We start from the raw sequence: 13,417 nt of genomic DNA on the forward strand, positions 1-13,417 counted from the left end.
AACAGGAGTCCGTTTGCAAGCTTCTCTTCCCTTCCAAACATAGAAAGGCATCATTCAGGTTGTGAGCAGCCCAGGGGATCTGGGAGAGGATAAGACCTGTATTTATCGACTCCAGCGAAGACGGTACCCAGAGGGGATTGTAAAAACTCCACTGCTGCTCTCTGAGGCTTGCCCCCTCCTTGTCAGGCAGGCAGAATACTTTTATTCTGTAGTGTTTTGAGGGAATGAGCTGCTGGAGATTCTTTAAGGAGGATCTTTCATCTAAAAACCCAGCAGAGCTTGATTGTAAATTTTTGACTCTTGGTTGTGGTGAAAACGTACCACGCTGGCCTCACACCGAGATTAGAGGTTGCAAGAACTGGCTCTGGACCTGAGAAGTTGGGATAATCTGGTTCCTTCCTGGTAGCTGATCAGGCACGATCTGTGTTCCTGGCAGAGGTTTGCACTCACCCGCACGCCCCCAGGAAATGAAGATAAAGGGACTTGTCAGTGTTGGCCAGGAAGCAACCCCAAGAAGCAGGGTGGTGGGGCTGGCCGTCTCTTGGTCCTGGGGATGGGCTTCCCAGTGCACTTTAGGGCACACTTCAGTGACTTTCTATCATCCCACCAGGATATCAAGTTTGTTGTGATCTTGCCTGTTCCCCGCTAAGCTCAGTGACTTAGTGGCCAGATTTATTATTATTCTTTTAAAATCTGCAGCCAATTGTGGGATTCCTGAGCTTTTAAGAGGATTTTGAACTTTGAATTCACTGGTCTGATTTATCGTGGACTTTGCATTTAACAGCAGCTTCCAAAGCAAGAACCCTTTGTTTCTTCTTAGCAGAATGATCTTGGGGAAGAAAGTCTTCCAAAAGTAAAAAGGGCAGAGAGAAAGGCAAGGTTTATCTGCAGACAGTTGGCTGAGGCAGAGTGGAGGGGTTGATGGGTAGAATGGGAAGCAGTAGAATCTGGCTTATCAGAAACCTGGGGCCAGTTTTCTACCATGGTCCGTATTGGGCAGAATCAAGGGATAACGACTGTCTGTGCACATTGTAAAGCCTGAGTCTATGAAAACATCCATGATGCTTGTTCACCACCCAAGAAATCCCTGGGGAGGTCCCTCTGCCCAGTGTCCCATTTGTCCCATTTAGGAGAAGGATGTGCATGTCCAGGTCTTCTGCAGGAAGTTCCTAAAACAGGGCCACAAGAACAGCCACGTGTAGGAAGTCGTATGCCTGGGATGATGGTCGGCTGGAGAAGGTTCTAATCTGGACCTTTGAAAGCTGCTTATTTCCTCCTGGGCCCCTCCCCAAGACCCTGCGGAGCCCCGCTGCAGAGCTCTGCCATCTTCTTGCAGTGGGCTAGTTGAGGAGCGCAGTTCCCCAGCCCCCAGGCCCTTTCTTCTGTCCCACCCGGTTGCGAATCTGACCCCAGCAGCTGATTTCTGGGCAGATGCTAACTCCTTTTTAGCTGCTAGAACCGGGACACAAAGCGTGCCTCTGCTGAGCCCAGAGGGAATTTCTGCTCACACCCAGGAGACCCCAAACGATGTGTTACACACGAGAAATGTTCTAGGATGGCGTTGCCTGGGGTGGCATCTCCTGGGAGCCTTTGGTGATGGGGTTACTGTAGCTGTGACTCAGTGCTGGGCCCCACTGTCTGAGCTGAGTGAACTTATCAGGTTTCAGAGTCATGAATCTCACCCTCGGCCCTAAAGACGCCACGTGCTGCCCAGGGCGGCCCCCAGAGGGCCTGCGCCCTGCAGCTTGGTACGTTTGATGTTCTGGTCCAGAGCTGCAGGGCTGAGAGGCTGCGTCCACACAGAGAGCTGATGCTATGGTGAGGCCAGCTGCGCTCTGTCCTGCACGGGACACAACACCATCCTCCTGGAGGCTCTTTAAGCAAATATGAGCCGCCAGGAACGGGGGTGTGGGGGGGGGCAGCACCCTCTCTGCTCTGATGGGCCCCAGAAATAGCTGAGGGGAACAGAAAGGTCAGAGGCCACGCCGTGGGCAGATGGTCTGTGCCATGGGCCCCAACCTTGAGAGTGTCTGAGCCTCTGCGGGGAATCTCGCCAGCCTGGCGCCACTTGCTCCACGTCTAGGGCAGGATTGGACTCTCAGTGCGGCCAGCCGCCGGGGAATAGGAGAATGGCGCTCTTCCTCGGGGTAAGTCGGGCCCGGCCCCGTCCAGCTTGGATTAGGGCAAACTGACGTACGTAATCACGCCATGTGAAGTGGGGCGGGCGCCCCAGAACTGCCGGGGTTAAATGAGAAAAATGCCAAGGGGTAAGTGAGCAAAACATCAACTGAATCTATACCGTGTGAGTGTTGACATGGAGGAATGAAAAGTTTAAAATATTAGGGAGAAGGTTAAAATTGCTCAGGAAGATGGGGTTTCCAGGGAGCCCTTAACAAGTAGCCCAAAAATGTACGAAGCCAGTAATCTTCAAGACAGGCCAGATCTTGAGGTGGCAAACGACTTTTAACTCTTCAAATAGTAATTTTTAGGTTAATGTTTAGAATAACGCATGTAATTTAAAAAGCTGTCCCGGGAAGATTCTTTCCCACTTGCCTGCGGTCCTGCTGCTAGCTGCCCATAACACAGGTGACCGACCACTTTTGATGATAGACAGTAATAGCATGAATCATGACGGTGACATTTCTTTCCCACTTACTCCATGCCACGCGCTTTTAGTGCTTTGTGGCTGACCACTGGTTTGTAAGTCCGAGGTAGCTGCCGTTATTGTGTCCTCCTTACAAGTGAGGGAAGTGAGGTACAGAGAGGTTAAGCAACCTGGGGTGTGATCACACAGCTCTGTGCTGGAGCAGGGATTCAAACCCAGAGGCAGTGCGACCCCAGAACCCAGGGACTTATCCACAGCACCATCCTCCAGGAGGCTCTCTGTGCAAATATGAGCCAATTGAAGAAAACGGTTTTGTTTTCTTCTCCGTTTCCCCCTCAGGCAGCCTGCGCCCCGCGGGTCTGCACTTCAGTCTTGCTCCCTGGTGGGCTCTGCTCCCTGGAGCCCATCCACATCAGCACAGCCTCGTTGTTCTTCGCAGGAGTGTGATGGTGATTTAAGACCCACCCCTGCCCGCTTCGTGGTCCAGCCCCGGACTGGACCTTCCTGCTGTTCGGCTGGCTGTTAGAGGAGTGAGTCCCTAGGTGAATAATCGAATTGAGGCCTGTCATGAAGGTGGGGGATGGGGACTGAGAGGGGCGGGGAAATGCGGGAGGAAAACCTGGCCTTCCAAAAGGGCTTCCAGGTAGGCCCGGATCTCACCTCAGAAGGACTCCACAAGGGAACCCCCATCCAGGGGCCACCCCGAAAAGCTTCCCTCTCTGTAGTCTTGTCCTCCTGACCGAGGACCCTTGAACCTGAGTGGATACCTAGTTAATGCCTCTGGAATGCTCTGCTGGCCCGAGGGTCACTGGTTGGGGACAGGAGGGGCCTTGCTCTATTGTATTTTGTCTTCGTTCCTTTATGAAATATTACTGAGTACCTACTGTGTGCAGCACTCTTGTAGAAGCTGGGAAACGTCCGTGAACCAGGCAGGCTCCGCCAGACCAGGTGATGAGGGCCGCCCAGGGTCCTGCCGGAGCCAGCAGCAAGATACCCTGTGAACTAGGGTGGTGGTGCTCGGAGACAGCTCAGCAGGGCGTGCGTGACCCATAGGGCTTTTCTGGGTCCCCCTGTGCCCTGTGAGCCTCCACGAGCTGTCCACAGGGCTGAGCCTGTGCAGGGGGCGCAGCCCCAGGGACACCGTCACAGAGCCCTTGGTCTTTGCCAGCCTGTCCTCTGACCTCCTCAGGTCACATGGTGAAGTGTGGCTACCAGCAACTCTCAGTTAGTCCTTTGAGAGAAACTGATTTTTTTTTCCTCAATTCCAGTTTCAAATTCCCAGGCAAGAGGACTCATTGGCCCAGCCTAGGATCAGGAATCCTTGGGACATTCAGAAATGGCCATGGGGTCAGGGGACCTCTATGGGAAATCACTTTCTGCCACAGTCTTGAAGGGAGACTTGGAGAGTTGGGGTGGATCATCCTCCAGAGAGAAGGTGCCCCCCCACACACACACCTGGGAGCTATCAGGAGAGGGCCTCATCTCGGAGGCTCATTCCTGCAGAATGCGTCTGTCTGCAGGGAACTTTGGTCCCCCTCTGTTTGGCCTGGGTCCTCCTTGTCAGTGGGTCTCTCCAGGTACTGCTGTGGCCATCACCCTCTGCCTTGGTCCCCCAAAGCTGGCTCTTCTTCTGAACACGAATCCGATCAGACTGAACCGATAATCACCCTGTAACGCACCTCTGTGGTCTGGGAAGACCCGAGTTTAACGAGAAGCTGTTTGGGTTAGAAAGAAATGTTGACATTGACTGACTCAAACCCAGAAAGAGGAAGCACATATCAAGTTCACTTTGAAAAATCAGAGTTCAGTTTGAGGGCAGGAGAGATAAGGGAACTTTTGAGGTTATTTATCAGGGCTAAAAATCACACTGTATGTTTCATTTTAAGGTCCACATCATAACTATGTGTATGTATCTTTATTGCCCAAAATTAATTAATTTCACAAAATTAATTTGTAACGAAGAAATTAATTAATTTTTGGTTTCCATTGTGATAGAAGCTGAGACCTTTCATTTTTCGTGTAACCTGTACCCACCTGGTTTTTTCTTGTAAAAGACGTTTGCTGGTTTTATTTTGCTCTTTGCTGAGGATGAGCTAATGCACCTTTTAAAAAGTCACAGCTTGTTTATCACTTGGTGGTTGTCCTGTCGATCTGAATCTCAGACTATAGAAGTAGAAATTCATCTCTTCAAAGTCCCAGGGCATGACATGTGACTTCCGCTGGCCACACTCGCTGATCCCTTTAGGGTTTTCAAATGGCCTTCAGGGCCCAGGAATCTTGCGGTTCAGTTTTCTCTCCTTTTATCCCTTCCTGGTCTTTTCTTAAAAGGTTGAGGAGGATGCTGGATGAAGCCCACCCTGAAGCTGCCTTTGGTTGAAAGGTTCAGTCAGTCAGGGGCCGGGTATAAGAAAAGCCACAGCTTAGACACCCACTTCCCCGAGTAACCTGGGAGAAGAGTCAGTCCTGTCCTGGATTTCCCTATCAAAGACAGGGTTTGATCAAAGAAAACCACTCTCGTAAAGCCCGCTCTGGGAGGCATGCTAGCCCTGAACGTCAACTTTCCTGTCTGTGCAAATGCAGAACAGGCAACAGGTCACTCAAGCGCCTGCCCGTAGGTGGCCGGTGCCAGTCTGTGCCCACTCACCCTGAGCCAGTGATTTTACCACCCAGGCCTCCCCTGCTCATCCTTAAAGCAGGGGTTATGGTGACACCCACCTCTGTCTTTGGGGTGCTGTCAGAATTCAGTGAGAAAATGCAGCTGGGAGCTTCCACCCGCGGCAGGCACTGACCGGCTGATGGTTATTATTACCTGTAAGGTGGGCCTCACCCTCCAACCCACCTACCCCCAGGTCCTCTGTGAGGACCAAAGCTTGTGCGTGTGATCGACTGTGCATGCGTATGTTCCCACGCATGCCAGCGCTGTCAGCCGTCGTCAGCAGGGTGGAAATGAGGAAGTCCTGCTCCTGCCCATGAGCTTGTCCTTGGACAGAGCCACAGAGCCCTTTGCTGACGCTCATGTCTGCAGGGGGAAAATCTTCACAGGGAGCACTGCTGCCGCCACACCTCCTGTCGAACTTTGTGACGGTTCCAGAGGGCTGCACCTGCTGCCTGTGACCAGCTCCACTGATAGGAGAGGATGTAGGTGCTCCGAAGGGCAGTGATTCCCTGGCCAGGTCACACAGGGGGAGTGGACACAGCTCTGCTATCCCCAGTCCAGCGCTCCTGGGTGCAGTGCTGCCTTCTGGGGACATGGTGTGAAGCAAAGCTGGCCTTGCTGAGCACAGAGGGGTGGGGGAGGAGCCCCGAGAAGGCAAGAGAAGGGATTCAGGATATTCTCTAAAAATGCAAAGGCGTCTCGGAAGAAGTGGGACCCCGGGAAGGTGGAGGACAAGGTCACGACAGAGTGGAGAGATGGCAGGAAGGAATCGGACGTTAGACACACACAGCCCGTCAGGAATCCGGGCCCAGGCGGGAGGGGAGGGAGAAAGGCCTCTTCCCCTCAGCGTTGCTGAGAGCACCTCGGGCTGAGAGCACGGCAGCAGGATGGTGAGTCGTCCTGACTGATGCTCCCGGGCGAGGGGTCTCACTTCTCAAAGAGCACATCGGAGGCCAGGTGAGGGTCCCCTCCGCCCGTCACTGCCTGAACCATCCGCTGCCTCCTGTGGACCTCGGTTTCATGCATACAGTGAGGGATAAGATTCAGTCGATCAACCTGTTCACTTATGACGTATTTATTGAGCACCTGCATGCCGCTCCTTGTTCCGTGGGTTGGGAATTCGGCGATCTTCAGGACACATGAAAGTCTGTCCCCTCCTGGTGCTGGTGTTGGCCTGGAGAGTGGCAGGGCTGCTTCCCACTCTCCCTGGACGTGGGTCCCCTGCCCTCCGGGAACGGCTGGGGCTCCCACCACGACACCTGCATGCCAGACCTGGCAGATTGACCACCAGTCCTCTGGAGAGGAGAAGGGCCCTCCTTTCTTTTTTAAATTGCCCTGTTCCTTTTTTTCTTTTTAAATATGCGTTATTAAATCATGACATTCCCACGTGGAAAAGCACACACGCGAATTTTCTCTTGACACACGCATGTAACCAGCACTTATACCAGGGAACAAAACATGACACACACTTGAGAGACAGTCCCTGGGTCCCTTCTGGTCCCTAAGCCTCCGACTGCGGGGGAAAAACCATCTGGCGACGTCCAGTCCCAGGGGTTAGTTTTCTAAGCGCTGCGGGTGCCTTTTCTGTTTGGCTCTTCACCGACCGTTGTATCTGTGAGGTTGGTTCTCGTGGCTCCACGTGGTCAAGGTCCGTTCCTTCTCATGCGTGGTCAGCAGTTGAGTCACCCTGCTGTGAATGGACGTACGGATTATTTCCTGTTGGGGGCGATTGCTGGGAACCCTTGGGTACACCTGTCTGCGCTCCAGGCAGTCCCTCTGTCCTCGGGTGTGTGTGAGCTCAGTGTTAGTGGAATCTGCCAGTTTTGCACAGTGGAAGTACAAAGGAGGTTCCCCCAGCCGTGTGTGATCATTCCAGACGCTGAACACTCAGTTTCTTTCACACGGTAGCCATTCTGGTGAGTGTGTCCTGATCACATTGTGATTTTAATTTGCATTGCTCTGACATCTAGCAGAATTTACCAGGAAACCTGTTTAAACATGACAGTTCAACAGGGCCATCTGTCCACCCCAGGTCTGCACCCTGCGACTTTCCTGGGCACAAAGGGCCATGACTCTTCCGCAGCCCTTAACTGGTTTTATGTCTTTCCCAGTAAGAAGAATAAAAATGGTTCCACTCGATCTGTCAGGATCCCCCGGGACCGCGTGCCGACGTACCAGTACAACATGAATTTTGAGAAGGTGGGCAAATGCATCATCATCAACAACAAGAACTTCGACAAAGTGACAGGTGGGTGCTGTGGCCTGGGTTCCCTCTCCCATGCCGTTCCATTTTCTCCAGTTTGTGTTAGACATTCAACAGAGAAATGCTGTGATGCTGTGCCCACATCCTATCAGTCACCTCTCCTCCAAAGGTGGCCTTCTTGGAGGGGTGGGGATACACAGAAACCAGGAACTTGCAGTCCCATGTCCCACCGTGTACATTAGCTGATAAGGGACTTTGACCAAGGGCCACTGAGGCTAGGAATCAAGGGGCCTGTCTGTCATGGAGTGGGCTGAGAGCTACAGGAAGAGGGCAGGCGCGTCCCCTCTCCTGTGCATTTGCTCCTCATTTCATTTGCCGATTGAAATCGTGACCTCGGAAGGTGTTTTATGTACTCAGAGGATGTACTTTGGAGCTGCCACCGGCACCTGGGCACCTGGCTCCGGGGTACCCTGCACCCAGCACTGCCCATTGGTGACTCCGCTCGCTTCCCACAGGTATGTGTGTCCGAAACGGAACTGACAAAGATGCTGAGGCCCTCTTCAAGTGCTTCCGGAGCCTGGGTTTTGACGTGACCGTCTATAATGACTGCTCTTGTGCCAAGATGCAGGATCTGCTGAAACGAGGTGAGCGCTCACCCTCCTCTACCTTCCTTCTGTGTGGAGAGGCGCCGTGTCAGGCTGGTCTCGGGGGCACAGGGGGTTTGCCGCCTGGGGATGATTCTTCCTCTGGCCACTCTGTGCCTGTGCTGCCAGAGGCGGGTTTCTTTCAGAAAACTGGAGTATCCCCGGAAAAGCAGCTTCATTAAGCTCTCACAAGAGAAACAGGTGTGAACATACAGAATGGGTGTAGCTTCATAGGACTGATTCCTAGAGAGGCAAGAAATCTACAGCCCCTTGTGCAGAGTGGAGTTGAGATGGAAACTTTTCCCTGTGGCAGATGGAGAATAATAATCCCCCTATACTGCAGAACTGCAGCACGTCCACGATTTCATTTCACTAAATCTTTATCACGAACCCTGCGATGTTGGCTCCCAGCAGTACCATGCTCATTTTATAAAAGTGGGTGGGGATAGAGACATACTGAAGAGGAAATTATGGACGGAACCAAACTCCAGCCCGTCTTCCCATGTGTTTTCTATATCCCACACCATCTCATGGATGTCACTTAGGTTACTCTGGAATTTAGGGCTTGTTTGAAGATCAAGTTGTACAGATTCATTTGACAGTGACCCAGAGGGAGCAGACAGTTCATTGCTGCTTTTCTTAGCTGTGTTCTAGAAAAGAAGACGACTCTACCCTCTTTTTTTTTTTTTTAAGTAGGCATCAGTTTTAATTAGGCTTTTTTCTAATTTCTTCAAACTTGAATCTTATCATTTGAACTCCTCTGCCCTAGTAGGTCTGGAATAGAACACCCTAGGAATCGGGAGTTCCACGGTGGGTCTGGCACCAGTGCCAACAGCTGGGTGCCCCGGGCCAGGCAACTGTACCTTTCTCATCTCTTTACTTTCCTGGAACGTGGACCAGGCTCCCAGCTGGTTTCCTGGGGTTGGAGGATTAACTTTGTCAAGTATAATAGCCTCCATAGGCACGAGGGCAGGTGTTGGTTTCTGTTCTTGGGAAAGGTGAATTCTGCCCCAGCCCAGAGCAGGTCACGTTGCATCCTATCAAAACAGTAAAGCAGGGATTTTCCTTGACTGTGTGTGGTCTGGGTCCCAGGGAGGATGAAACTCTCACTTTCCAACTCTGTCCTGATTCATTTTATCTTAAAATCAGCTAAGAATTCCAGCATTCATCACCTTCACCTTGTCCCTCTATTATCAAAACTAACACAGAAGTCACCGGGCAGATCCTTGCACAGGTGACTCAGTGATGGGAACAGCAGAGGCCACGCCGGCTCTCTGGAACCAATGAAGCAGAGGGCTTGGCAGCACCATTGGAGCGTGGCTCCCAGGCTCCGGTGCTTGTGCCCTCTGTGGCCAGTGCTGTGGCACCCCTGCGAGATGCCAACCATGTTTCATCTGTGAAGGAAGAAAAATGAGACCTTCTGCATGGGGCCCAGTGAGAATAATAAGACGGTCTGTGTGAAGTACCTGGATAGGTGTTGGCACAGAGGAGGTGCTCATGAAATGTTAAATGTCAGTCCTCGCCCCCTCACTGATCACAGAGAAAAATCTGTATCTTGATAAAAGCTGCCGTTTTAATCATCTTTAGGTGTGGAGTGCAGTGGCATTAAGCATGTCCACATTGTTGGCAAACATCACCACCGTCCACCTCCAGAATTCTCTTCATCTTCCGTAACTGAAGCATCAAATCTATTAAACACTAGCTCCCTATGTCCCCTTCCCCGCAGCCTCTGGCCACGGCCATTCGACTTTCTCTCTGTGCACTTTACGACTCTTGGTACCTGGTCAAAGTAGAATTACACAGCATTTGTCCTTTTATGACTGTCTTATTTCATTGACATAACGTTTTATTTTCTCTAGCCAAATGCCTGCATGAGGCCCACTTGACAAATATTAACTGATTAAACAGGTTCTGCCACCTCTACTTACAAACCAGGAAACCAAGGCATCAATGGTTAAGTAACCTGCCCATTGTCCCAGACCCGGCCAATGGCAGGGCCATGCCCTTCTGCTCCCCAGTGTGCTGCCTTCTGGCAGCTACTTGGCTCCTGGGTCCTTGGGGTCACTCTTCGTGAAGCCACTCCACCCAGGGTGTAGACCAAGTGAGAATGTCAGAGTTCTCTAACTTCCTTCCACGGGTCTCCACTCAAGGGTCACCGCAGACAGTCCCGTGCTTTGAGCGGAGCCCTATCCCTGACCACCCTCCACCTCTCGCTGGTTCCCCTCCAGCCGTCCTGGGCAGCTGCCTGCTTCCCTCTGGGGGTGCCACATCAGAGGTCCACAGGGCTTCAGTCTTAATTTTCAGTGTTCACGTTGCTTGCCTGCAGCTTCTGAGGAGGACCATTCCAACTCAGCCTGCTTCGCCTGCATCTTATTAAGCCACGGAGAAGAAAATTTAATTTACGGTAAAGATGGCGTGACACCGATAAAGGAATTGACGGCCCATTTTAGGGGAGATCGATGCAAAACCCTTTTAGAAAAACCCAAACTCTTCTTCATTCAGGTAATCACTTTTCAAAGTCAATACGACTGCAAATGGGAAAAGACTGTAGGGTGACTGGGGTGGCACTGTCTTTGCAAATCTCCGTCTCTATGGGGCATGCAAATTTGGGTCTGGTTTTTCCGCTCTAAGTGGCTGGTTTATGAATTTGCCTTGGATCCCAAAGGAGGAAGGTTTCTTTAAGACTTGCAACACTTTGTCTCGCTGCCTAACTGGGATCGTCATTCATTCACTTACTCCTTCATCCGAGGACCACTGAGCTCCTCGGATGGGCCTGATGTCACTGTCCCTGGCATCTGGACACAGCAGTGAACGGCCCGTGCCTTTCTGTTCCCAACACCACGAAGTGATCTCTCCTTTCATTTTTAGGCTTGTCGAGGGACGGAGCTCGATGACGGGATCCAGGCTGACTCAGGGCCCATCAATGACACTGATGCTAGTCCCAGACATAAGATCCCCGTGGAAGCCGACTTCCTCTTCGCTTATTCCACAGTCCCAGGTATCCAGTCCGCTGCCTCTGCTCACCTTCCACCATCAGACCAAAGCCTCGAGGCCTTTCCCTGTTTCTCGTTGCTGCGTGAATTAATTGCAGTTTGAACATCCCTCATCCAAAATGATTTCAATCTTGAAGCTTTTTGGGCCACCCACGTGCTCAAAGGTTTGGATTTTGGAGCATTTCAGATTTTGCGTTTTTCTTGTCAGGATGCCCCATCAGCAAAGACCATGTAAATGTTCCCAGACCTAAACACTGAAATCTGAAACACTTCCAAGCATTTTGGATGACGGATACTCAACCTGTCCTATGAACACAGTGGCTGATGACAAATGCGTTGTTCGCTGTTCTGGCAATCAGAATCCCCAAATGAGTTGTCAGAATCACCTTCCTTCTGGAAGCTCAGCGGGGAAACCCATTTCCTTGCCTTTTCCTACCGTGTCGGAGCTGCCTGCGTTCCTCGGCTGTGGCCTTTCCTCCATTTAAAGCCAGAAACCTCACATCTCCCTGGCCCTTCCTCTGTTCTCACGTGGCTCCCTCTTTCTGACCACAGCGGCAAAGGGCTCTAGCGATTAGACTAGCGCACCTGGGCCACCCGGAGTCCCCTCTCATCTCAGCTCTATAACCTTAATCACATTGGCAAAGACCTTTTTCCCACATAAGATAATATGGTGACAGGTTCCAGGGTAAGGATGTGGACATCTTTGGGGACCGTTATTCTGTCTGTTCACTTTTCTGTCCAGAAAAGCTGAATTCTCTCACTTGTTCCTATTATTATTAGGAAGTCATTATAAAAACAAACATTTCTTCGGTGCTTTATAATTTACAGTGGGACTTTGTGTCTTTTACGTTGTGTCATCCTTATGATAAAAGTGTAGTTAGTTAGAAAAGGTGTTATGGTGTCCTGATTTTACAGATGGAAAAATTAAAATGACCTTGAGAGATGTGCCCAAGGTCAGGCAGAGATTTCATACACAACTTCTGGGCCAGGATTCCTTCACACTCACAGGTACCAGAAAATGCCAGTTGTGAGCAAGCCTCCTCATTATTTACCAAGCACCGTGCTTTCCTGAGACTGTTCCGTGAAAGTCCTTCCTTTATTTTGGATGCAAACCATCACTGAGTTAGAATTCTCCCAGCTGCAATGACAGTTTTGTCAAGTGGTTGGTGCAGTGGTTTTGGTTATAGTAAATAGAGTGGTGTGTTTGAAAAAACCAGCTCTGGCAGGATCTACCGATGGGATCTTAAGTGAACAATAACTCACAAGTTTTAAGGATCATTTAAGATAGAAAGTAATTTGGCCTTCCTGATCTTGGGAAGGAGGCAGCGTAAGGGCAGTCATATGTTACTGTAAACAGACATGGTGGTGGAGTTGTAGGTGCTCTGGGCAAAGTCTCAGGGAACTCAGGGAAGAAAGATGAACTCTTCTAGGGAGGCAGGCGAGAGAGTTGTTCCTTAAAAGGAGCTTCTGTAACTGAGTCCTGGAAACTCAGAGAAGGGGAAGAGAAAGATGATTTGCCAAGCAGGTCAAATAGCTGAATGCATTTAGTTAAACTTAAGATTGTATCAAGATGTATCAGTTAACTCAGGCTGCTATAACAAAATGCCATGGACTGGATGGCTTAAACAACAGTTTTAGAGACTGGGAAGCCCAAGATCAAGCTGCTAAACGATTTGGTTGCTAATGAGCTCTTGTAGATGGCTGTCTTCTTACTGTATCCTCACATGGCCGGGAGAGAGAGAGCAGGAGTGGGTGAGGTCTCTGGCGTCTCCGCCTATAAGGACCCTAATTCTGTTGGATCAGGGACTCACTCTTGTGACGCCATTTACTCCAAACTATCTCTATAAAGGTCCTGTCTCCAAATACAGTGATATTGGAGGCTGGAACTTCAACATATGAATTTGGGGGTGGAGGGCATAATTCACTCCATAGCACAGCATGTGACAGGGCATGGCAAGAGGCTCTGTTGTCATGGGCTCTGTGTGATACGCTAAGCAGCCTGAACTTAATTCTGATAAAGAGGAGCACGGAAGCTATTTGGGGTGCAAGTCACAAGATGACATTCGTACTTTTGAATGGTTACCTAGGAGCCCCTGTAGGCCAGAGGTCAGAGGTCACAAAACCAAGGAGATGGTAGTCTATGCCCAGCCTCATCAGGATACCATATTGAATGAGATAATGTATGTGCCCTACTAAAGCCCTAGTTCAGGCCACATGCAGGTAGTTACCAGTACCTTGCACTGCAGGAGAGAATTCTAAATCACTTTACACAGTAACTTACTATGTATTGACTGTTATTCTGGAACTGGTTGTTAT

The 13,417-nt window shown here is 50.7% G+C and overlaps 1 protein-coding gene across 1 annotated transcript in view; it reads left to right on the forward strand.

The window, feature by feature from the left end:
- The window catches only part of Casp7 (caspase 7), a 31,539-nt gene that overhangs the window by 15,115 nt on the left and 3,007 nt on the right, over nucleotides 1–13,417 (forward strand). Inside the window, exons 3-6 of the mRNA XM_026389170.2 lie at nucleotides 7,373–7,509; nucleotides 7,980–8,108; nucleotides 10,435–10,610; nucleotides 10,977–11,106. Coding sequence (XP_026244955.1) covers nucleotides 7,373–7,509; nucleotides 7,980–8,108; nucleotides 10,435–10,610; nucleotides 10,977–11,106 — 572 coding nt within the window. The remainder of the gene's footprint in view (nucleotides 1–7,372; nucleotides 7,510–7,979; nucleotides 8,109–10,434; nucleotides 10,611–10,976; nucleotides 11,107–13,417) is intronic.

This window comes from Urocitellus parryii, chromosome 5, assembly GCF_045843805.1.
Source record: "Urocitellus parryii isolate mUroPar1 chromosome 5, mUroPar1.hap1, whole genome shotgun sequence".
Taxonomy (NCBI): Eukaryota; Metazoa; Chordata; class Mammalia; order Rodentia; family Sciuridae; genus Urocitellus; species Urocitellus parryii.